General features: G+C 47.0%; 2 protein-coding genes across 6 annotated transcripts in view; one reads left to right on the top strand and one right to left on the bottom strand.

Annotated features, from left to right (window-relative positions):
• The window catches only part of si:dkey-71l1.1 (uncharacterized protein LOC569883 homolog), a 70,559-nt gene extending 68,467 nt beyond the window's left edge, over positions 1 to 2,092 (bottom strand). For 2 of the 3 annotated variants that reach the window (XR_006833867.1, XM_046317382.1), the window contains exon 1: positions 1,401 to 2,089. The gene's annotated coding sequence lies outside the window, so the exon portion shown is untranslated. Of the gene's footprint in view, positions 1 to 1,400 lie in introns of all 3 variants that reach the window. The other variant, XM_046317381.1, reaches the window with a different exon arrangement.
• ufc1 (ubiquitin-fold modifier conjugating enzyme 1) lies at positions 1,430 to 26,581 on the top strand. 3 transcript variants are annotated; one of them, XM_046317384.1, is made up of 7 exons: positions 1,430 to 1,591; positions 1,760 to 1,888; positions 5,360 to 5,427; positions 12,160 to 12,223; positions 22,629 to 22,705; positions 22,780 to 22,870; positions 26,023 to 26,581. In XM_046317384.1, the coding sequence occupies exons 1-7, from the start codon at positions 1,478 to 1,480 to the stop codon at positions 26,101 to 26,103; spliced, it is 624 nt and encodes a 207-aa protein (XP_046173340.1). In that variant the 5' UTR covers positions 1,430 to 1,477; the 3' UTR covers positions 26,104 to 26,581. The 3 variants fall into 3 exon arrangements, with proteins under 3 accessions (XP_046173340.1, XP_046173342.1, XP_046173339.1); XM_046317386.1 differs by having other exon boundaries at positions 1,434 to 1,652; XM_046317383.1 differs by having other exon boundaries at positions 1,434 to 1,888.
• The last annotated feature ends 69 nt before the right edge of the window (positions 26,582 to 26,650 follow it).

Here is a 26,650-nt window from a genome sequence, read left to right as displayed (position 1 = left end):
ACACACACACACACACACACACACACACACACACACACACACACACACACACACACACACACACACACACACACACACACACACACACACACACACACACACACACAGTATTGTACAAGTAACCTTGTGGGGACACACAATTCACTCCCATTCAAAATCCTATTTTCTCTAACCTGTACCCTAACACTAAAGCTAACCCTAGCTCCTAACTCGAACACTAATTCTAACCTTAACCCTAAACCACTAGAAATTGCATTTGACCTTGTGGGGACTAACAAAATGTCCCCAGTTGGTCAAATGTTTGTAAGTTTACTATTCTTCTGGTCCCCACAAGTATAGTTAAACACGTCCAACGATAACACACACACCAGAAACACACACCATGACACACACACAACCTCAGGTCTTTATCTAACCTGTATAAACAGACAGCAAATGGTCACTGCCCTCCCCACGGCATCAACACTGGCCTATTACTGGGCAGTAAAAGCCAATTTATGCTTGATCCGAAAATGTGGTTGTGGGCCTTGTATGACGCAATTGTGGATCCACCAAGAGGCACGCAGAGGCCAAATTCAGCTCCGTACCGCATCACTGTGCAGCTAACAAATGTTGTAACAATGCGGAGGGCTCCATATAGCTCTGCATTGACATGATTGGTTGAAGGTAGGTGGGAGTGGGAGATCCTGTATAAACACAATCTCACTTCCTTGGCAACTTCCTTCACAAGAGGTCTACTCAACAGCTCTGCACTGCTCCTCGAAGCCAAGTAGTATAAATGGCCTGACATCTGCAGAGGCTGAAGCACTGTACATGCTGCACGGTCGAGCCTTTTATTATAGAACATTTAGACTGGGTAAAACATCATGCACTTAGAACAAGCATTTATACACAACTCATGCATTTCTTATAGAAGTTGTATTATATAGCCACATACATGAGCAGGTAATGTCAGTATGGCATAATATAGGTGGTATTATAGGGTAGAGAGCAGGCATCCAGTAGACTACAGCTCTTAAATTCATAATATAGGTGGTATTATAGGGTAGAGAGCAGGCATCCAGTAGACTACAGCTCTTAAATTCATAATATAGGTGGTAATATAGGGTAGAGAGCATGCATCCAGTAGACTACAGCTGTTAAATTAAAATCTTCACGTCAAAGCCAGCTCGTTTTCAGGATTTATTTAAACGTGGTGCAACAAGTGATTGTAATGAATTAGAATAGAAAACTAGCAGTAGCTCGGACCTCCTAGGGTAAGATGTAAACACCCCTGGACTAGAGGTTCTGCTCTGAAGGCTGCCGGAGCAGCTCCTGTGACCTTACCAGTATTGTGAAAGTATAGTAGCTTGTAGCGAGGCATATAAACACACACCATCTCTCTCTGCGGTCCTACTTACGTCCGATGCGACGAACCGGAGGAACGGAGAGTAGAGAAACAAAAGGAGCCGAAACAGATGAAGGTTTTGGGTGGGGGATGAAGATGCTGAGTGCCGAGGTCCACCTCCAAAAGATGTGCAACCGCAACTTCATTCCCCAGAATGTCCGCAGTCACATACTTCCCTCTAAAAACACGGAACAAGTAGTTTTGGTACCGACGACGTGTTTTTATTTACAGCTCAGAAACACCCAGATTTGTGTTTTAAACCGTGGTAACGGGGTTATTTTGGACGGTCTCGTTATTGTATATACATCAAATAGTATTTTTCTGAGCACTGGACCGGTGTTATTTCCAATCTGTCATTTTTCTCCCTTCCAGAGGGCGATGGCGGACGACGCGACTCGGAGGGCGGTGTCGGAGATCCCGCTGCTCAAGACCAACTCCGGTCCCCGGGACAAGGAGCTCTGGGTGCAGCGGCTCCGAGAGGAGTACCTGGCCCTCATCAAGGTAGGACCGGGACGGGACACGGACAGGGGCCGGTAAAACAGAAACCCGGAAGCCGAACAGGAGAGTTTCTAGCTAACTAATGACGTGTCACCCGCAGGAGCTGAGCTATCCAACCAGCTGTTAACTAACCAGCTACTAACTAACCAGCTACTAACTAACCAGCTGATAACTAACCAGCTGCTAACTAACCAGCTGATAACTAAACAGCTGCTAACTAACCAGCTGCTAACGAAACAGCTGCTAACGAACCAGCTGCTAGCTAACCAGCTGCTAACTAACCAGCTACTAACTAACCAGCTGTTAACTAACCAGCTGTTAACTAACCAGCTACTAACTAACCAGCTGTTAACTAACCAGCTGATAACTAACCAGCTGTTAACTAACCAGCTGTTAACTAACCAGCTACTAACTAACCAGCTGTTAACTAACCAGCTACTAACTAACCAGCTGCTATGATTTATAGCTTTGCCTACTGAAGACAGAGCTATAGCTAGCCTGCCTACTGAAGACAGAGCTATAGCTAGCCTGCCTACTGAAGACAGAGCTATAGCTAGCCTGCCTACTGAAGACAGAGCTATAGCTAGCCTGCCTACTGAAGCTGAAGACAGAGCCTGCCTACTGAAGACAGAGCTATAGCTAGCCTGCCTACTGAAGACAGAGCTATAGCTAGCCTGCCTGCTGAAGACAGAGCTATAGCTAGCCTGCCTGCTGAAGACAGAGCTGAAGACATAGCTAGCCTGCCTGCTGAAGACAGAGCTATAGCTAGCCTGCCTACTGAAGACAGAGCTATAGCTAGCCTGCTACTGAAGACAGAGCTATAGCTAGCCTGCCTGCTGAAGACAGAGCTATAGCTAGCATGCCTACTGAAGACAGAGCTATAGCTAGCCTGCTACTGAAGACAGAGCTATAGCTAGCCTGCCTACTGAAGACAGAGCTATAGCTAGCCTGCCTACTGAAGACAGAGCTATAGCTAGCCTGCCTACTGAAGACAGAGCTATAGCTAGCCTGCTACTGAAGACAGAGCTATAGCTAGCCTGCCTACTGAAGACAGAGCTATAGCTAGCCTGCCTACTGAAGACAGAGCTATAGCTAGCCTGAAGACAGAGCTATAGCTACTGAAGACAGAGCTATAGCTAGCCTGCCTACTGAAGACAGAGCTATAGCTAGCCTGCCTACTGAAGACAGAGCTATAGCTAGCCTGCCTACTGAAGACAGAGCTATAGCTAGCCTGCTACTGAAGACAGAGCTATAGCTAGCCTGCCTGCTGAAGACAGAGCTATAGCTAGCATGCCTACTGAAGACAGAGCTATAGCTAGCCTGCCTACTGAAGACAGAGCTATAGCTAGCCTGCTACTGAAGACAGAGCTATAGCTAGCCTGCCTACTGAAGACAGAGCTATAGCTAGCCTGCCTACTGAAGACAGAGCTATAGCTAGCCTGCCTACTGAAGACAGAGCTATAGCTAGCCTGCCTGCTGAAGACAGAGCTATAGCTAGCCTGCCTGACAGAGCAGCTAGCCTGCCTACTGAAGACAGAGCTTTAGCTAGCCTGCTACTGAAGACAGAGCTTAGCTAGCCTGCCTGCTGAAGACAGAGCTATAGCTAGCATGCCTACTGAAGACAGAGCTTAGCTAGTGTTGAAGACAGAGCTATAGCTAGCCTGCCTACTGAAGACAGAGCTATAGCTAGCCTGCTACTGAAGACAGAGCTATAGCTACCCTGCCTACTGAAGACAGAGCTATAGCTAGCCTGCCTACTGAAGACAGAGCTATAGCTAGCCTGCAACTGAAGACAGAGCTATAGCTAGCATGCCTACTGAAGACAGAGCTATAGCTAGCCTGCTACTGAAGACAGAGCTATAGCTAGCCTGCCTTGAAGACAGAGCTTTGTTAGCCTGTTGAAGACAGAATAGCTAGCCTGCCTACTGAAGACAGAGCATAGCTAGCCTGCCTGCTGAAGACAGAGCTATAGCTAGCCTGCCTACTGAAGACAGAGCTATAGCTAGCCTGCTACTGAAGACAGAGCTATAGCTAGCCTGCCTGCTGAAGACAGAGCTATAGCTAGCCTGCCTACTGAAGACAGAGCTATAGCTAGCCTGCCTGCTGAAGACAGAGCTATAGCTAGCCTGCCTACTGAAGACAGAGCTATAGCTAGCCTGCCTGCTGAAGACAGAGCTATAGCTAGCCTGCCTACTGAAGACAGAGCTATAGCTAGCCTGCTACTGAAGACAGAGCTATAGCTAGCCTGCCTGCTGAAGACAGAGCTATAGCTAGCATGCCTACTGAAGACAGAGCTATAGCTAGCCTGCTACTGAAGACAGAGCTATAGCTAGCCTGCCTACTGAAGACAGAGCTATAGCTAGCCTGCTACTGAAGACAGAGCTATAGCTAGCCTGCCTACTGAAGACAGAGCTATAGCTAGCCTGCCTGCTGAAGACAGAGCTATAGCTAGCCTGCCTGCTGAAGACAGAGCTATAGCTAGCCTGCCTGCTGAAGACAGAGCTATAGCTAGCCTGCCTACTGAAGACAGAGCTATAGCTAGCCTGCTACTGAAGACAGAGCTATAGCTAGCCTGCCTGCTGAAGACAGAGCTATAGCTAGCCTGCCTGCTGAAGACAGAGCTATAGCTAGCATGCCTACTGAAGACAGAGCTATAGCTAGCCTGCTACTGAAGACAGAGCTATAGCTAGCCTGCCTACTGAAGACAGAGCTATAGCTAGCCTGCTACTGAAGACAGAGCTATAGCTACCCTGCCTACTGAAGACAGAGCTATAGCTAGCCTGCTACTGAAGACAGAGCTATAGCTAGCCTGCCTGCTGAAGACAGAGCTATAGCTAGCATGCCTACTGAAGACAGAGCTATAGCTAGCCTGCTACTGAAGACAGAGCTATAGCTAGCCTGCCTACTGAAGACAGAGCTATAGCTAGCCTGCCTACTGAAGACAGAGCTATAGCTAGCCTGCCTACTGAAGACAGAGCTATAGCTAGCCTGCCTGCTGAAGACAGAGCTATAGCTAGCCTGCCTGCTGAAGACAGAGCTATAGCTAGCCTGCCTGCTGAAGACAGAGCTATAGCTAGCCTGCTACTGAAGACAGAGCTATAGCTAACCTGCTACTGAAGACCGAGCTATAGCTAGCCTGACTACTGAAGACAGAGCTATAGCTAGCCTGCTACTGAAGACAGAGCTATAGCTAGCCTGCTACTGAAGACAGAGCTATAGCTAGCCTGCCTACTGAAGACAGAGCTATAGCTAGCCTGCCTACTGAAGACAGAGCTATAGCTAGCCTGCCTACTGAAGACAGAGCTATAGCTAGCCTGCCTACTGAAGACAGAGCTATAGCTAGCCTGCCTACTGAAGACAGAGCTATAGCTTGCCTGCAGAGTCATTTGGCTACCTTGAAGACATTATTTTTCCCACACTATATGATTCCTGCTGTTTGGTTGGTGTTTACAATATATTGTTTGTTGTTGACAGTATGTGGAGAACAACAAGACAGCAGACAACGACTGGTTCCGCCTGGAGTCCAACAAGGAGGGAACCAGGTCTGACACACAAACACTGGTGTTGTCTCGATACCAGCATTTTCACTTTGTTAGGTTTAATATCAAAATACTCCATACCATCACGATACCACAACGATACCATCACGTTACTCAATATCACAATGATACCATCGCAATACTCGATACCACAACGATACCATCACGTTACTCGATACCACAACGATACCATAACGTTACTCGATACCACAACGATACCATTACGATACTCGATACCACAACGATACCATCTCGATACCACAACGATACCATTACGATACTCGATACCACAGTGATACCATCACGTTACTCATTTACATTTACATTTAAGTCATTTAGCAGATACCACAACGATACCATCACGTTACTCGATACCACAACGATACCATCACGTTACTCGATACCACAACGATACCATTACGATACTCGATACCACAACGATACCATCTCGATACCACAACGATACCATTACAATACTCGATACCACAGTGATACCATCACATTACTCGATACCACAACGATACCATCACGTTACTCGATACCACAACGATACCATCACGATACTCGATACCACAACGATACCATCACGATACTCGATACCACAACGATACCATTACGATACTCGATACCACAACGATACCATTACGATACTCGATACCACAACGATACCATCACGATACTCGATACCACAATGATACCATCACGATACTCGATACCACAGTGATACCATCACGATATTCGATACCACAACGATACCATCACGATACTCGATACCACAACGATACCATCGCAATACTCAATATCATAATGATACCATCACGATACTCGATACCACAACGATACCATCGCAATACTCGATACCACAACGATACCATTATGATACTCGATACCACAACGATACCATCTCGATACCACAACGATACCATTACGATACTCGATACCACAGTGATACCATCACGTTACTCGATACCACAACGATACCATCACGTTACTCGATACCACAACAATACCATCTCGATACCACAACGATACCATTACGATACTCGATACCACAGTGATACCATCACGTTACTCGATACCACAACGATACCATCACGTTACTCGATACCATTACGATACCATCACGATACTCTATACCACAACGATACCATTACGATACTCGATACCACAACGATACCATCACGATACTCGATACCACAACGATACCATCACGTTACTCGATACCACAACGATACCATTACGATACTCGATACCACAACGATACCATCTCGATACCACAACGATACCATTACGATACTCGATACCACAACGATACCATCGCAATACTCGATACCACAACGATACCATCACGATACTCGATACCACAATGATACCATCACGATACTCTATACCACAATGATACCATCTCGATACCACAACGATACCATCACGATACTCGATACCACAACGATACCATTACGACATTCGATACCACAGTGATACCATCACGATACTCGATACCACAACGATACCATCACGATACTCGATACCACAACGATACCATCGCAATACTCGATACACAACGATACCATCACGATACTCGATACCACAATGATACCATCACGATACTCTATACCACAATGATACCATCTCGATACCACAACGATACCATCACGATACTCGATACCACAATGATACCATCACGATACTCGATACCACAATGATACCATCATGATACTCGATACCACAATGATACCATCACGGTACCCGATACCACAATGATATCATCACGATACTCGATACCACAATGATACCATCACGATACTCGATACCACAATGATACCATCACGTTACTCGATACCACAATGATACCATCACGATACTCGATACCACAATGATACCATCACAATACTCGATACCACAACGATACCATCACGATACTCGATACCACAATGATACCATCACGATACTCGATACCACAATGATACCATCATGTTACTCGATACCACAACGATACCATCACGATACTCGATACCACAATGATACCATCACGATACTCGATACCACAATGATACCATCACGATACTCGATACCACAATGATACCATCACGATACTCGATACCACAATGATACCATCACGATACTCGATACCACAACGATACCATCACGATACTCGATACCACAACGATACCATCACGATACTCGATACCACAACGATACCATCACGATACTCGATACCACAATGATACCATCACGTTACTCGATACCACAACGATACCATCACGATACTCGATACCACAACGATACCATCACGATACTCGATACCACAATGATACCATCACGATACTCGATACCACAATGATACCATCACGTTACTCGATACCACAACGATACCATCACGTTACTCGATACCACAACGATACCATCACGATACTCGATACCACAATGATACCATCACGGTACTCGATACCACAATGATACCATCACGATACTCGATACCACAACGATACCATCACGATACTCGATACCACAATGATACCATCACGTTACTCGATACCACAACGATACCATCACGATACTCGATACCACAACGATACCACCACGATACTCGATACCACAACGATACCATCACGATACTCGATACCACAATGATACCATCACGATACTCGATACCACAATGATACCATCACGATACTCGATACCACAATGATACCATCACGATACTCAATACCACAATGATACCATCACGTTACTCGATACCACTATGATACCATCATGGTACTCGATACCATCACGATACTCTACCACAATGATACCATCACGATACTCGATACCATCACGATACTCGATACCATCACGATACTCTACCACAATGATACCATCACGATACTCGATACCATCACGATACTCGATACCAAGACAAATAACGATACCACAACGAAACCATCACGATACTCGATACCATAATGATACCATCACGATACTCGATACCACAATGATACCATCACAATACTCGATACCACAACGATACCCCGCTCTCACGTCACCCCGCTCCTCCGCTCTCTCCACTGGCTTCCAGTTGAAGCTCGCATCCGCTACAAGACCATGGTGCTTGCCTACGGAGCTGTAAGGGGAACGGCACCTCAGTACCTCCAGGCTCTGATCAGGCCCTACACCCAAACAAGGGCACTGCGTTCATCCACCTCTGGCCTGCTCGCCTCCCTACCACTGAGGAAGTACAGCTCCCGCTCAGCCCAGTCAAAACTGTTCGCTGCTCTGGCCCCCCAATGGTGGAACAAACTCCCTCACGAAGCCAGGACAGGGGAGTCAATCACCACCTTCCGGAGACACCTGAAACCCCACCTCTTTAAGGAATACCTAGGATAGGATAAGTAATCCCTCTCACCCCCCCCCCTTTAAGATTTAGATGCACTATGTAAAGTGACTGTTCCACTGGATGTCATAAGGTGAATGCACCAATTTGTAAGTCGCTCTGGATAGGAGCGTCTGCTAAATGACTTAAATGTAAATGTAAATGTAAATAAAGAAGGCGTATTAGCCAAAGGCGTATTAGCCAAAGTCACAGAGTAGGACTTGATCCAAACAGATCTGTAGACATTTTCTTTTAAGTATGCATCAATCAATCAAACAATTCATTTGACTTTGGTAAAAACAATCTAATTACATAACATTAATGGTAATCATTTATTTGAATGGTAAGTCTATTGATAAACTGGGTAAATCAAGATGTAGCCTAGGTCTATTCACAATACAGGTGAATGCATATTCAATAGGAGTTTGGACGTTAATTGAGTTATTGAGCTTGTTTTGGCTAATTTCACACGGCTACAGAAGGACAAACAATCTGTTTCCCCTCCGTTTGGAAGCTTTTCTAAAAGTGCAGCAGTAATGACTTCGTTCACAGCTTTGCAAACGGAGTCTGTTGGTTCGGTGAAGGAGACGTGAGGCAGAGACACTACGTGGCCAAAAGTATATGTGGACACCCCTTCAAATTAGTGGTTTCTATTTCAGCCACACCCATTGCTGACTGGTGTATAAAATTGAGCACACAGCCACGCAATCTCCATAGACAAACATTGCCTGTAAAATGGCCCGTACTGAAGAGTTCATTGACTTTCAACGTGGCACGTTCATAGGGTGCCACCTTTCCAAAAAGTCAGTTCCTAAAATTTCCGCACTGCTAATGCTGCCCCAGTCAACTGTAAGTGATGTTATTGTGAAGTGGAAACATCTAGGAGCACGAACAGCTCAGCCACAAGGTTGTAGGCCACACAAGCTCACATCATGAGCACAATAACTGTTGGTTGGGAGCTTAATGAAATGGGTTTCCATGGCCGAGCAGCCACACACAAGCCTAAGATCACTATGCGCAATGTCATGCGTCAGCTGGACTGGAGTAAAACTCACCGCCATTGGACTCTGGGGCAGTGGAAACACGTTCTCTGGAGTGATGAATCAACGCTTCACCATCTGGCAGTCCGACAGATTAATGGGTTTAGTGGATGCCAGGAGAATACTACCTGCCCGATTGCATGGTGCCAACTGTAAAGTTTGGTGGAGGAGAAATAATGTTCTGGGGCTGTTTTTCATGGTTCGGGCCCCTTAGTTCCAGTTAAGGGAAATCTTAATGCTACAGCATTCTAGACTTTGGCAACAGTTTGGGAAGGCCCGTTCTTGTTTCAGCATGACAATGCCTCCATGCACAAGCAAGGTCCATTCAGAAATGGTTTGGATGGTGTTGAATAACTTGACTGGCCTGCACAGAGCCCTGACCTCAACCCCATCGAAACCCTTTGGGATAAATTGGAACACTGACTGCAAGCCAGGCCTAATCGCCCAACATCAGTGCCCGACCTCACGAATGCCCTTGTGGCTGAATGGAAGCATGTCCCCGCAGCAATGATCCAACATCTAGTGGAAAGCCTTCCCAGAAGAGTGGAGGCTGTTATAGCAGCAATGTTCCAACATCTAGTGGAAAGCCTTCCCAGAAGAGTGGAGGCTGTTATAGCAGCAATGTTTCAACATCTAGTGGAAAGCCTTCCCAGAAGAGTGGAGGCTGTTATAGCAGCAATGTTCCAACATCTAGTGGAAAGCCTTCCCAGAAGAGTGGAGGCTGTTACAGCAGCAAAGGTGGGGACTAACTCCATATTGACGCTCATCATTTTGGAAGGAGATGTTTGACGAGCAGGTGTCCACATACATTTGGTCATGTAGAACAAAGTTGTGAAAATCAGCATTATTTTGTGTTATGGTCCAAAACAAAGTTCTAGGTTAGTAAATCGATGTTAGCATCAGCTGTATACTAGAAAGAGAAGTTAGCCTGCAAAGCTGGAAGCTACCAGTGTCTTCTTGCATTGTAACGTGTTGAAGCCTGTATGGACATTGTGTTAATAGTGGAAGCTACCGGTGTCTTCTTGCATTGTAAAGTGTTGAAGCCTGTATGGACATTGTGTTAATAGTGGAAGCTACCGGTGTCTTCTTGCATTGTAAAGTGTTGAAGCCTGTATGGACATTGTGTTAATAGTGGAAGCTACCGGTGTCTTCTTGCATTGTAAAGTGTTGAAGCCTGTATGGACATTGTGTTAATAGTGGAAGCTACCGGTGTCTTCTTGCATTGTAAAGTGTTGAAGCCTGTATGGACATTGTTTTGCGAACGGTAATTTACAGTTTCAACATTTCTACATGATGTGTTGCATTATTCAAGTGTGTTAGCTCTTCACTCATGCTGCACAGAAGATAACAAGTCAGCTCAGACTCAGAGCAGTTGTGTTCATGTTATAGGGGACATCGGCTGCACTGCTAGACCCTCTCAATCAGTATACGACGTGAGACCCATTTAACAGAAGTTTCGAAAAATAAAACAAATTCTAGTCCAGAACCGTTTTTTATTTTCTAGTATCGGAAAAGTACCAATGTTTCGGTTTACCGTGCAACACTAACACACACACACACTTTTAGTCTTAGTTACAATTTAGTCATTTAATCCTTTGTTAGTTTTAGTTATTACGAGTCGACAATTTGTCTAGTTTTAGTCCGTCATTTCAGTCAAACCTCTGTGTCGTTGTCGTCTGACCCATCCTGTGTCGTTGTCGTCTGACCAATCCATGTCGTCGTCTGACCAATCCTGTGTCGTTGTCGTCTGACAAATCCTGTGTCGTTGTCGTCTGACCCATCCTGTGTCGTTGTCGTCTGACCCATCCTGTGTCGTTGTCGTCTGACCAATCCGTGTCGTCGTCTGACCAATCCTGTGTCGTCGTCTGATCAATCCTGTGTGTTGTTGTCGTCTGACCAATCCCGTGTCGTCGTCTGACCAATCCTGTGTCGTCGTCTGATCAATCCTGTGTGTTGTTGTCGTCTGACCAATCCTGTGTCGTCGTCTGACCAATCCTGTGTGTTGTTGTCGTCTGACCAATCCTGTGTGTTGTTGTCGTCTGACCAATCCTGTGTGTTGTTGTCGTCTGACCAATCCTGTGTGTTGTTGTCGTCTGACCAATCCTGTGTGTTGTTGTCGTCTGACCAATCCTGTGTGTTGTTGTCGTCTGACCAATCCTGTGTGTTGTTGTCGTCTGACCAATCCTGTGTGTTGTCGTCAACTGACCAATCCTGTGTGTTGTTGTCATCTGACCAATCCTGTGTGTTGTTGTCATCTGACCAATCCTGTGTGTTGTTGTCATCTGACCAATCCTGTGTGTTGTTGTCATCTGACCAATCTTGGGTGGTGTTGTTTGTTGCCAGGTGGTTTGGGAAGTGCTGGTACATTCATGACCTTCTGAAGTATGAGTTCGACATGGAGTTTGATGTAAGTACACACACGCACCACACCAAGGTTTCAGTTAGCCGTTTTTTGGGCAAAAATAAAGCAGATCAATCAAATTGTTCGAAAAATAATAATAATCCCTTTGCAAAATAATGCATTTAGTCTATTCATTGATTTTGAAGTGCTAGTCGACGTAGTGAGAGCTGCTGCTACAGGTCATCAATCATCTGGGGGTTGCTGCTGGAGTGAAACAGGCTAAATGCAAAGCATGATTAAAAACAGCAATTCACGTGCAACTAGCCAGGCTTCATCAGCAAGTCACACACCAAATTGCAATGAGCAGGAGACAGTATGCATTTAAAAAACAAATGGTTTGAAGCCTGAGCGTTTTACTACATATTATGAGGCATGTCTTACCTTGCTTCAAAGTAGCCAGAACCAGACCAAACAGGCAGGCAATTATTATAGAAAAGACTGACACACACCATCCTATAGCCCTGACACACACCATCCTATAGCCCTGACACACACCATCCTATAGCCCTGACACACACCATCCTATAGCCCTGATACACACCATCCTATAGCCCTGACACACACCATCCTATAGCCCTGACACACACCATCCTGAACACACACCATCCTATAGCCCTGACACACACCATCCTATAGCCCTGACACACACCATCCTATAGCCCTGACACACACCATCCTGAACACACACCATCCTATAGCCCTGATACACACCATCTTGAACACACACCATCCTATAGCCCTGACACACACTTCATCCTATAGCCCTGACACACACCATCCTATAGCCCTGACACACACCATCCTATAGCCCTTACACACACCATCCTATAGCCCTGATACACACCATCCTATAGCCCTGATACACACCATCCTATAGCCCTGACACACACCATCCTATAGCCCTTACACACACCATCCTATAGCCCTTACACACACCATCCTATAGCCCTGACACACACCATCCTATAGCCCTGATACACACCATCCTATAGCCCTGATACACACCATCCTATAGCCCTGACACACCATCCTATAGCCCTGACACACACATCCTATAGCCCTGATACACACCATCCTATAGCCCTGACACACCATCCTATAGCCCTGAACACACACCATCCTGAACACACACCATCCTATAGCCCTGACACACACCATCCTATAGCCCTGACACACACCATCCTATAGCCCTGACACACACCATCCTATAGCCCTGATACACACCATCCTGAACACACACCATCCTATAGCCCTGACACACACCATCCTATAGCCCTGACACACACCATCCTGAACACACACCATCCTATAGCCCTGACACACACCATCCTATAGCCCTGAACACACACCATCCTGAACACACACCATCCTATAGCCCTGACACACACCATCCTATAGCCCTGACACACACCATCCTATAGCCCTGACACACACCATCCTATAGCCCTGACACACACCATCCTATAGCCCTGCCCTGAACACACACCATCCTATAGCCCTGACACACACCATCCTATAGCCCTGACACACACCATCCTATAGCCCTGACACACACCAGCCTGAACACACACCATCCTATAGCCCTGACACACAACATCCTGAACACACACCATCCTGAACACACACCATTCTGGACACACACCATCCTATAGCTCTGACACACACCATCCTATAGCCCTGACACACACCATCCTATAGCCCTGACACACACCATCCTATAGCCCTGATACACACCATCCTATAGCCCTGACACACACCATCCTATAGCCCTGACACACACCATCCTGAACACACACCATCCTATAGCCCTGACACACACCATCCTATAGCCCTGAACACACACCATCCGGAACACACACCATCCTATAGCCCTGACACACACCATCCTATAGCCCTGACACACACCATCCTATAGCCCTGACACACACCATCCTATAGCCCTGACACACACCATCCTCAACACACACCAGCCTGAACACACACCATCCTGAACACACACCATCCTATAGCCCTGACACACACCATCCTGAACACACACCATCCTATAGCCCTGAACACACACCATCCTATAGCCCTGACACACACCATCCTATAGCCCTGACACACACCACCCTATAGCCCTGACACACACCATCCTATAGCCCTGACATACACCATCCTATAGCCCTGACACACTCCATCCTATAGCCCTGACACACACCATCCTATAGCCCTGATACACACCATCCTATAGCCCTGATACACACCATCCTATAGCCCTGAACACACCATCCTATAGCCCTGACACATACCATCCTATAGCCCTGACACACACCATCCTGAACACACACCATCCTATAGCCCTGACACACACCATCCTATAGACCTGACACACACCATGCTATAGCCCTGACACACTCCATCCTATAGCCCTGACACACACCATCCTATAGCCCTGATACACACCATCCTATAGCCCTGACACACACCATCCTATAGCCCTGACACACTCCATCCTATAGCCCTGACACACACCATCCTATAGCCCTGACACACACCATCCTGAACACACACCATCCTATAGCCCTGACACACACCATCTTATAGCCCTGACACACACCATCCTATAGCCCTGATACACACCATCCTGAACACACACCATCCTATAGCCCTGAACACACACCATCCTGAACACACACCATCCTATAGCCCTGACACACACCATCCTATAGCCCTGACACACACCATCCTATAGCCCTGACACACACCATCCTATAGCCCTGATACACACCATCCTATAGCCCTGACACACACCAGCCTATAGCCCTGACACACACCATCCTATAGCCCTGATACACACCATCCTGAACACACACCATCCTATAGCCCTGACACACCATCCTGAACACACACCATCCTATAGCCCTGACACACACCATCCTGAACACACACCATCTTATAGCCCTGACACACACCATCCTATAGCCCTGATACACACCATCCTGAACACACACCATCCTATAGCCCTGAACACACACCATCCTGAACACACACCATCCTATAGCCCTGACACACACCATCCTATAGCCCTGACACACACCATCCTATAGCCCTGACACACACCATCCTATAGCCCTGACACACACCATCCTGAACACACACCATCCTATAGCCCTGACACACACCATCCTATAGCCCTGATACACACCATCCTGAACACACACCATCCTATAGCCCTGAACACACACCATCCTGAACACACACCATCCTATAGCCCTGACACACACCATCCTATAGCCCTGACACACACCATCCTATAGCCCTGATACACACCATCCTATAGCCCTGACACACACCATCCTATAGCCCTGACACACACCAGCCTGAACACACACCATCCTATAGCCCTGACACACACCAGCCTGAACACACACCATCCTGAACACACACCATCCTATAGCCCTGACACACACCATCCTGAACACACACCATCCTATAGCCCTGACACACACCATCCTGAACACACACCATCCTATAGCCCTGACACACACCATCCTGAACACACACCATCCTATAGCCCTGACACACACCATCCTATATCCCTGATACACACCATCCTGAACACACACCATGCTATAGCCCTGAACACACACCATACTGAACACACACCATCCTATAGCCCTGACACACACCATCCTGAACACACACCATCCTATAGCCCTGACACACACCATCCTATAGCCCTGACACACACCAGCCTGAACACACACCAGCCTGAACACACACCATCCTATAGCCCTGATACACACCATCCTGAACACACACCATCCTATAGCCCTGACACACACCATCCTGAACACACACCAGCCTGAACACACACCATCCTATAGCCCTGACACACACCATCCTGAACACACACCATCCTTATAGCCCTGAACACACACCATCCTTATAGCCCTGAACACACACCATCCTATAGCCCTGACACACATCATCCTATAGCCCTGAACACACACCATCCTATAGCCCTGAACACACACCATCCTGAACACACACCATCCTATAGCCCTGATACACACCATCCTATAGCCCTGACACACACCATCCTATAGCCCTGACACACACCATCCTATAGCCCTGACACACACCATCCTATAGCCCTGATACACACCATCCTATAGCCCTGAACACACCATCCTATAGCCCTGAACACACACCATCCTATAGCCCTGATACACACCATCCTATAGCCCTGACACACACCATCCTATAGCCCTGACACACACCATCCTATAGCCCTGACACACACCATCCTATAGCCCTGATACACACCATCCTATAGCCCTGACACACACCATCCAATAGCCCTGATACACACCATCCTATAGCCCTGATACACACCATCCTGAACACACACCATCCTATAGCCCTGACACACACCATCCTATAGCCCTGATACACACCATCCTGAACACACACCATCCTATAGCCCTGACACACACCATCCTATAGCCCTGATACACACCATCCTGAACTCACACCATCCTATAGCCCTGACACACACCATCCTATAGCCCTGAACACACACCATCCTATAGCCCTGAACACACACCATCCTATAGCCCTGACACACACCATCCTGAACACACACCATCCTATAGCCCTGACACACACCATCCTATAGCCCTGACACACACCATCCTGAACACACACCATCCTATAGCCCTGATACACACCATCCTATAGCCCTGACACACACCATCATATAGCCCTGATACACACCATCCTGAACACACACCATCCTATAGCCCTGACACACACCATCCTATAGCCCTGATACACACCATCCTGAACACACACCATCCTATAGCCCTGACACACACCATCCTGAACACACACCATCCTATAGCCCTGACACACACCATCCTGAACACACACCATCCTATAGCCCTGATACACACCATCCTGAACACACACCATCCTATAGCCCTGACACACACCATCCTGAACACACACCATCCTATAGCCCTGACACACACCATCCTGAACTCACACCATCCTATAGCCCTGACACACACCATCCTATAGCCCTGATACACACCATCCTGAACTCACACCATCCTATAGCCCTGACACACACCATCCTATAGCCCTGAACACACACCATCCTATAGCCCTGAACACACACCATCCTATAGCCCTGACACACACCATCCTGAACACACACCATCCTTATAGCCCTGAACACACACCATCCTTATAGCCCTGAACACACACCATCCTATAGCCCTGAACACACACCATCCTATAGCCCTGACACACACCATCCTGAACACACACCATCCTATAGCCCTGACACACACCATCCTATAGCCCTGAACACACACCATCCTGAACACACACCATCCTATAGCCCTGACACACACCATCCTATAGCCCTGACACACACCATCCTATAGCCCTGACACACACCATCCTATAGCCCTGACACACACCATCCTATAGCCCTGAACACACACCATCCTATAGCCCTGACACACACCATCCTATAGCCCTGACACACACCATCCTATAGCCCTGACACACACCAGCCTGAACACACACCATCCTATAGCCCTGACACACAACATCCTGAACACACACCATCCTGAACACACACCATTCTGGACACACACCATCCTATAGCTCTGACACACACCATCCTATAGCCCTGACACACACCATCCTATAGCCCTGACACACACCATCCTATAGCCCTGATACACACCATCCTATAGCCCTGACACACACCATCCTATAGCCCTGACACACACCATCCTGAACACACACCATCCTATAGCCCTGACACACACCATCCACACACCATCCTATAGCCCTGACACACACCATCCTATAGCCCACACCATCCGGAACACACACCATCCTATAGCCCTGACACACACCATCCTATAGCCCTGACACACACCATCCTATAGCCCTGACACACACCATCCTATAGCCCTGACACACACCATCCTCAACACACACCAGCCTGAACACACACCATCCTGAACACACACCATCCTATAGCCCTGACACACACCATCCTGAACACACACCATCCTATAGCCCTGAACACACACCATCCTATAGCCCTGACACACACCATCCTATAGCCCTGACACACACCACCCTATAGCCCTGACACACACCATCCTATAGCCCTGACATACACCATCCTATAGCCCTGACACACTCCATCCTATAGCCCTGACACACACCATCCTATAGCCCTGATACACACCATCCTATAGCCCTGATACACACCATCCTATAGCCCTGAACACACCATCCTATAGCCCTGACACATACCATCCTATAGCCCTGACACACACCATCCTGAACACACACCATCCTATAGCCCTGACACACACCATCCTATAGACCTGACACACACCATGCTATAGCCCTGACACACTCCATCCTATAGCCCTGACACACACCATCCTATAGCCCTGATACACACCATCCTATAGCCCTGACACACACCATCCTATAGCCCTGACACACTCCATCCTATAGCCCTGACACACACCATCCTATAGCCCTGACACACACCATCCTGAACACACACCATCCTATAGCCCTGACACACACCATCTTATAGCCCTGACACACACCATCCTATAGCCCTGATACACACCATCCTGAACACACACCATCCTATAGCCCTGAACACACACCATCCTGAACACACACCATCCTATAGCCCTGACACACACCATCCTATAGCCCTGACACACACCATCCTATAGCCCTGACACACACCATCCTATAGCCCTGATACACACCATCCTATAGCCCTGACACACACCAGCCTATAGCCCTGACACACACCATCCTATAGCCCTGATACACACCATCCTGAACACACACCATCCTATAGCCCTGACACACACCATCCTGAACACACACCATCCTATAGCCCTGACACACACCATCCTGAACACACACCATCTTATAGCCCTGACACACACCATCTTTCCTATAGCCCTGATACACACCATCCTGAACACACACCATCCTATAGCCCTGAACACACACCATCCTGAACACACACCATCCTATAGCCCTGACACACACCATCCTATAGCCCTGACACACACCATCCTATAGCCCTGACACACACCATCCTATAGCCCTGACACAGACCATCCTGAACACACACCATCCTATAGCCCTGACACACACCATCCTATAGCCCTGATACACACCATCCTGAACACACACCATCCTATAGCCCTGAACACACACCATCCTGAACACACACCATCCTATAGCCCTGACACACACCATCCTATAGCCCTGACACACACCATCCTATAGCCCTGATACACACCATCCTATAGCCCTGACACACACCATCCTATAGCCCTGACACACACCAGCCTGAACACACACCATCCTATAGCCCTGACACACACCAGCCTGAACACACACCATCCTGAACACACACCATCCTATAGCCCTGACACACACCATCCTGAACACACACCATCCTATAGCCCTGACACACACCATCCTATAGCCCTGACACACACCATCCTGAACACACACCATCCTATAGCCCTGACACACACCATCCTATATCCCTGATACACACCATCCTGAACACACACCATGCTATAGCCCTGAACACACACCATACTGAACACACACCATCCTATAGCCCTGACACACACCATCCTGAACACACACCATCCTATAGCCCTGACACACACCATCCTATAGCCCTGACACACACCAGCCTGAACACACACCAGCCTGAACACACACCATCCTATAGCCCTGATACACACCATCCTGAACACACACCATCCTATAGCCCTGACACACACCATCCTGAACACACACCAGCCTGAACACACACCATCCTATAGCCCTGACACACACCATCCTGAACACACACCATCCTTATAGCCCTGAACACACACCATCCTTATAGCCCTGAACACACACCATCCTATAGCCCTGACACACATCATCCTATAGCCCTGAACACACACCATCCTATAGCCCTGAACACACACCATCCTGAACACACACCATCCTATAGCCCTGATACACACCATCCTATAGCCCTGACACACACCATCCTATAGCCCTGACACACACCATCCTATAGCCCTGACACACACCATCCTATAGCCCTGATACACACCATCCTATAGCCCTGAACACACCATCCTATAGCCCTGAACACACACCATCCTATAGCCCTGATACACACCATCCTATAGCCCTGACACACACCATCCTATAGCCCTGACACACACCATCCTATAGCCCTGACACACACCATCCTATAGCCCTGATACACACCATCCTGAACACACACCATCCTATAGCCCTGATACACACCATCCTATAGCCCTGACACACACCATCCAATAGCCCTGATACACACCATCCTATAGCCCTGATACACACCATCCTGAACACACACCATCCTATAGCCCTGACACACACCATCCTATAGCCCTGAACTGATACACACCACACACCATCCTATAGCCCTGACACACACCATCCTATAGCCCTGATACACACCATCCTGAACTCACACCATCCTATAGCCCTGACACACACCATCCTATAGCCCTGAACACACACCATCCTATAGCCCTGAACACACACCATCCTATAGCCCTGACACACACCATCCTGAACACACACCATCCTATAGCCCTGACACACACCATCCTATAGCCCTGACACACACCATCCTGAACACACACCATCCTATAGCCCTGATACACACCATCCTATAGCCCTGACACACACCATCATATAGCCCTGATACACACCATCCTGAACACACACCATCCTATAGCCCTGACACACACCATCCTATAGCCCTGATACACACCATCCTGAACACACACCATCCTATAGCCCTGACACACACCATCCTGAACACACACCATCCTATAGCCCTGACACACACCATCCTGAACACACACCATCCTATAGCCCTGACACACCATCCTGAACACACACCATCCTATAGCCCTGACACACACCATCCTGAACACACACCATCCTATAGCCCTGACACACACCATCCTGAACTCACACCATCCTATAGCCCTGACACACACCATCCTATAGCCCTGATACACACCATCCTGAACTCACACCATCCTATAGCCCTGACACACACCATCCTATAGCCCTGAACACACACCATCCTATAGCCCTGAACACACACCATCCTATAGCCCTGACACACACCATCCTGAACACACACCATCCTTATAGCCCTGAACACACACCATCCTTATAGCCCTGAACACACACCATCCTATAGCCCTGAACACACACCATCCTATAGCCCTGAACACACACCATCCTGAACACACACCATCCTATAGCCCTGATACACACCATCCTATAGCCCTGATACACACCATCCTGAACACACACCATCCTATAGCCCTGACACACACCATCCTATAGCCCTGAACACACACCATCCTATAGCCCTGAACACACACCATCCTATAGCCCTGAACACACACCATCCTGAACACACACCATCCTATAGCCCTGATACACACCATCCTATAGCCCTGAACACACACCATCCTATAGCCCTGACACACACCATCCTGAACACACACCCCTATAGCCCTGACACACACCATCCTATAGCCCTGATACACACCATCCTATAGCCCTGAACACACACCATCCTATAGCCCTGAACACACACCATCCTATAGCCCTGATACACACCATCCTATAGCCCTGACACACACCATCCTATAGCCCTGACACACACCATCCTATAGCCCCGACACACACCATCCTATAGCCCTGACACACACCATCCTATAGCCCTGACACACACCATCCTATAGCCCTGACACACACCATCCTGAACACACACCATCCTATAGCCCTGACACACACCATCCTATAGCCCTGATACACACCATCCTGAACACACACCATCCTATAGCCCTGAACACACACCATCCTATAGCCCTGAACACACACCATCCTATAACCCTGACACACACCATCCTATAGCCCTGACACACACCATCCTATAGCCCTGACACACACCATCCTATAGCCCTGACACACACCATCCTATAGCCCTGACACACACCAACCTATAGCCCTGACACACACCATCCTATAGCCCTGACACACACCATCCTATAGCCCTGACACACACCATCCTATAACCCTGAACACACACCATCCTATAGCCCTGACACACACCATCCTATAACCCTGAACACACACCATCCTATAGCCCTGACACACACCATCCTATAGCCCTGATACACACCATCCTATAGCCCTGACACACACCATCCTATAGCCCTGACACACACCATCCTATAGCCCTGATACACTCCTGTCTCTCCTGACTGGTCAGATTCCTGTAACGTACCCGTCCACCGCCCCTGAGGTCGCCATCCCAGAGCTGGACGGGAAAACGGCTAAAATGTACAGGTAAGAAACACACACAGACGGCCCACTGTGATGGAAGAGTGTTGCAGGATGACATGGTTCCTGTCTTGTTGCAGGGGGGGGAAGATTTGTCTGACGGACCACTTCAAACCCCTGTGGGCGCGAAACGTACCGAAGTTTGGATTGGCTCACCTGATGGCCCTGGGGGTACGTGCTGTGTATGTTTGTCTGATGTGTGTGAGTTCTGTTACACTAGACTAGGCTGTACTACTAACTGTACTATTCATAGAGCTGTGAGGAAGAAAGTACACCCCCTGAAAGGTTGTCTGTGTTTTATAGCTCTGTGTTATAGCTCTGTGTCTCTCTGTGTTATCTCTGTGTTATAGCGCTGTGTTATAGCTCTGTGTCTCTGTGTTATAGTTCTGTGTTATAGCTCTGTGTCTCTCTGTGTTATAGTTCTGTGTTATAGCTCTGTGTCTCTGTGTTATAGTTCTGTGTTATAGCTCTGTGTTATAGCTCTGTGTCTCTCTGTGTTATAGCTCTGTGTTATAGCTCTGTGTTATAGCGCTGTGTTATAGCTCTGTGTTATAGCTCTGTGTCTCTGTGTTATAGTTCTGTGTTATAGCTCTGTGTCTCTGTGTTACAGTTCTGTGTTATAGCTCTGTGTTATAGTTCTGTGTCTCTCTGTGTTATAGTTCTGTGTTATAGCTCTGTGTCTCTGTGTTATAGTTCTGTGTTATAGCTCTGTGTCTCTGAGTTATAGTTCTGTGTTATAGCTCTGTGTTATAGCTCTGTGTCTCTGTGTTATAGTTCTGTGTCTCTCTGTGTTATAGTTCTGTGTCTCTCTGTGTTATAGTTCTGTGTGTCTCTGTGTTATAGTTCTGTGTTATAGTTCTGTGTTATAGCTCTGTGTTATAGCTCTGTGTTATAGCTCTGTGTCTCTGTGTTATAGTTCTGTGTTATAGCTCTGTGTCTCTCTGTGTTATAGTTCTGTGTTATAGCTCTGTGTCTCTGTGTTATAGCTCTGTGTTATAGTTCTGTGTCTCTCTGTGTTATAGTTCTGTGTTATAGCTCTGTGTCTCTGTGTTATAGTTCTGTGTTATAGCTCTGTGTCTCTGAGTTATAGTTCTGTGTTATAGCTCTGTGTTATAGTTCTGTGTTATAGCTCTGTGTCTCTCTGTGTTATAGTTCTGTGTTATAGCTCTGTGTCTGTGTTATAGTTCTGTTATAGCTCTGTGTTATAGTTCTGTGTCTCTCTGTGTTATAGCTCTGTGTCTCTGTGTTACATTTACATTTACATTTAAGTCATTTAGCAGACGCTCTTATCCAGAGCGACTTACAAATTGGTGCATTCACCGGTTAACTTGCTGAAATAGGCTTTCAATACATTAACGGCAAAATAAATATATACACATTCGCTATTGACTTTAGGATAAATGAACCAGTTCTGTGTTATAGCTCTGTGTTATAGCTCTGTGTTATAGTTCTGTGTTATAGCTCTGTGTTATAGTTCTGTGTTATAGTTCTGTGTTATAGCTCTGTGTTATAGCGCTGTGTTATAGCTCTGTGTTATAGTTCTGTGTTATAGTTCTGTGTTATAGTTCTGTGTTATAGCTCTGTGTTATAGCTCTGTGTTATAGCGCTGTGTTATAGCTCTGTTTATAGCTCTGTGTCTCTCTGTGTTATAGCTCTGTGTTATAGTTCTGTGTTATAGTTCTGTGTTATAGTTCTGTGTTATAGCTCTGTGTTATAGCTCTGTGTTATAGCTCTGTGTTATAGCGCTGTGTTATAGCTCTGTGTTATAGCTCTGTGTTATAGTTCTGTGTTATAGCTCTGTGTTATAGCTCTGTGTTATAGTTCTGTGTCTCTCTGTGTTATAGCTCTGTGTTATAGCTATGTGTTATAGCTCTGTGTTATAGTTCTGTGTTATAGCTCTGTGTTATAGCTCTGTGTTACTAGGCTGTACTACTGACTACTATTCACAGCGCTGTGAGGAAGTATGTACACCCCCTAAAAAGTTGTTTTTGGACGTGCGATCTTCATGTCAATACTATTGACAGAAAGTTAACGTATAACACTGAAAAATTACAATTAAATAAGTTAGTCCTAAATATTTCAAAAACTAATAGCATTGTATTTGGGACAAATCATTCACTAAACTTCAACTACATCTCATAATGAATAATGTGGAAATTGAGCAAATTGAGGTGACTAAAGTGCTTGGAGTAACACTGTATTGTATAATACAGAGACCCTCAGAACTATAACACACACACACACTCAGAACTACAGCACAGAGACCCACACACACAGAACTACAGCACAGAGACCCACACACACAGCACTACAGCACCGAGACCCCACACACACATACACACACACACATTCACACTCAGAACTACAGCACAGAGACCCACACACAACGAACTACAGCACAGAGACCCACACACACAGAACTACAGCACAGAGACCCACACACACAGAACTACAGCACAGAGAGACACACAGAACTACAGCACAGAGACCCACACAGAACTACAGCACAGAGACCCACACACACAGAACTACAGCACAGAGACCCACACACACAGACCTACAGCACAGAGACCCACACACACAGACCTACAGCACAGAGACCCACACACACAGAACTACAGCACAGAGACACACACACACAGAACTACAGCACAGAGAGACACACACACACACAGAACTACAGCACAGAGAGACACACAGAACTACAGTACAGAGACACACACACAGAACTATAACACAGAGACACACACACACTCAGCACTACAGCACAGAGACACCCACACACTCAGAACTACAGCACAGAGACTCACACACTCAGAACTACAGCCTCAGAACTACAGCACAGAGACCCACACACACACAGAACTACAGCACAGAGACCCACACACACACAGAACTACAGCACAGAGAGACACACACACACAGAACTACAGCACAGAGACCCACACACACACAGAACTACAGCACAGAGACCCACACACACACAGAACTACAGCACTTAGACCCACACACACACAGAACTACAGCACAGAGACCCACACACACACAGAACTACAGCACAGAGACACACACACACACACAGAACTATAACACAGAGAGACACACACACACACACACACACACACACACACACACACACACACACACACACACACACACACACACACACACACACACACACACACACACACACACACACACACACACACGCACACAGAGACAGAGACACAGACTCAACTCTTCAAGGGGTATACTTACTTCTTCACAGCTCTATGTCCAGTAACTAACAACCTAACTGACGACCTCTCTCTCCGTGTGTGTAGTTGGGTCCGTGGTTGGCGGTGGAGATTCCAGACCTGATCTCTAAAGGACTGATCACACACAGAGAGCAGCAGGGAAGCTGAGACCCCCGCCCCTTCCCTCTTTGGGAACATGTTTACTGGTGTGGTCCCAGTGAAGGTGATGCTGCTGTTTGTTCTGAGAACCAGAAAACAGACTAATGATGTGGCTACCAACATGTGACCACTCACTCTTCTGTTGCTTTCAAAGGCAATGTTCCTGCGTTCACATTCAAGTTAAACTCTGCAGTTGTCGGCTCAATCAGAAATGACCTTTTAAATGTCGCACTATAACACCATGTTGGATTGAATCTCAGCCTAGATTCCTCTAGAAAACAGGATAACACCATGTTGGATTCAATCTCAGCCTAGATTCCTCTAGAAAACAGGATAACACCATGTTGGATTGAATCTCAGCCTAGATTCCTCTAGAAAACGGGTGTTTTACGATATTTAGTCACATGGCTGAGAAGCAAACTTCAGTGTTTGAGTTGACAGAATGTTGCTCCTGTGTCTCCTGTAATAAAACATGTCTGATACCTGTCATGTGTTTTATGTGTTCTGATTTGATACCTGTCATGTGTTTTATGTGTTCTGATTTGATACCTGTCAT

The sequence above is a fragment of the Oncorhynchus gorbuscha genome, linkage group LG20, assembly GCF_021184085.1.
Source record: "Oncorhynchus gorbuscha isolate QuinsamMale2020 ecotype Even-year linkage group LG20, OgorEven_v1.0, whole genome shotgun sequence".
Classification (NCBI taxonomy): Eukaryota; Metazoa; Chordata; class Actinopteri; order Salmoniformes; family Salmonidae; genus Oncorhynchus; species Oncorhynchus gorbuscha.
The sequence above is the reverse complement of the archived record's forward strand: the minus strand, read 5'-3'. Positions and strand labels throughout refer to the sequence as shown.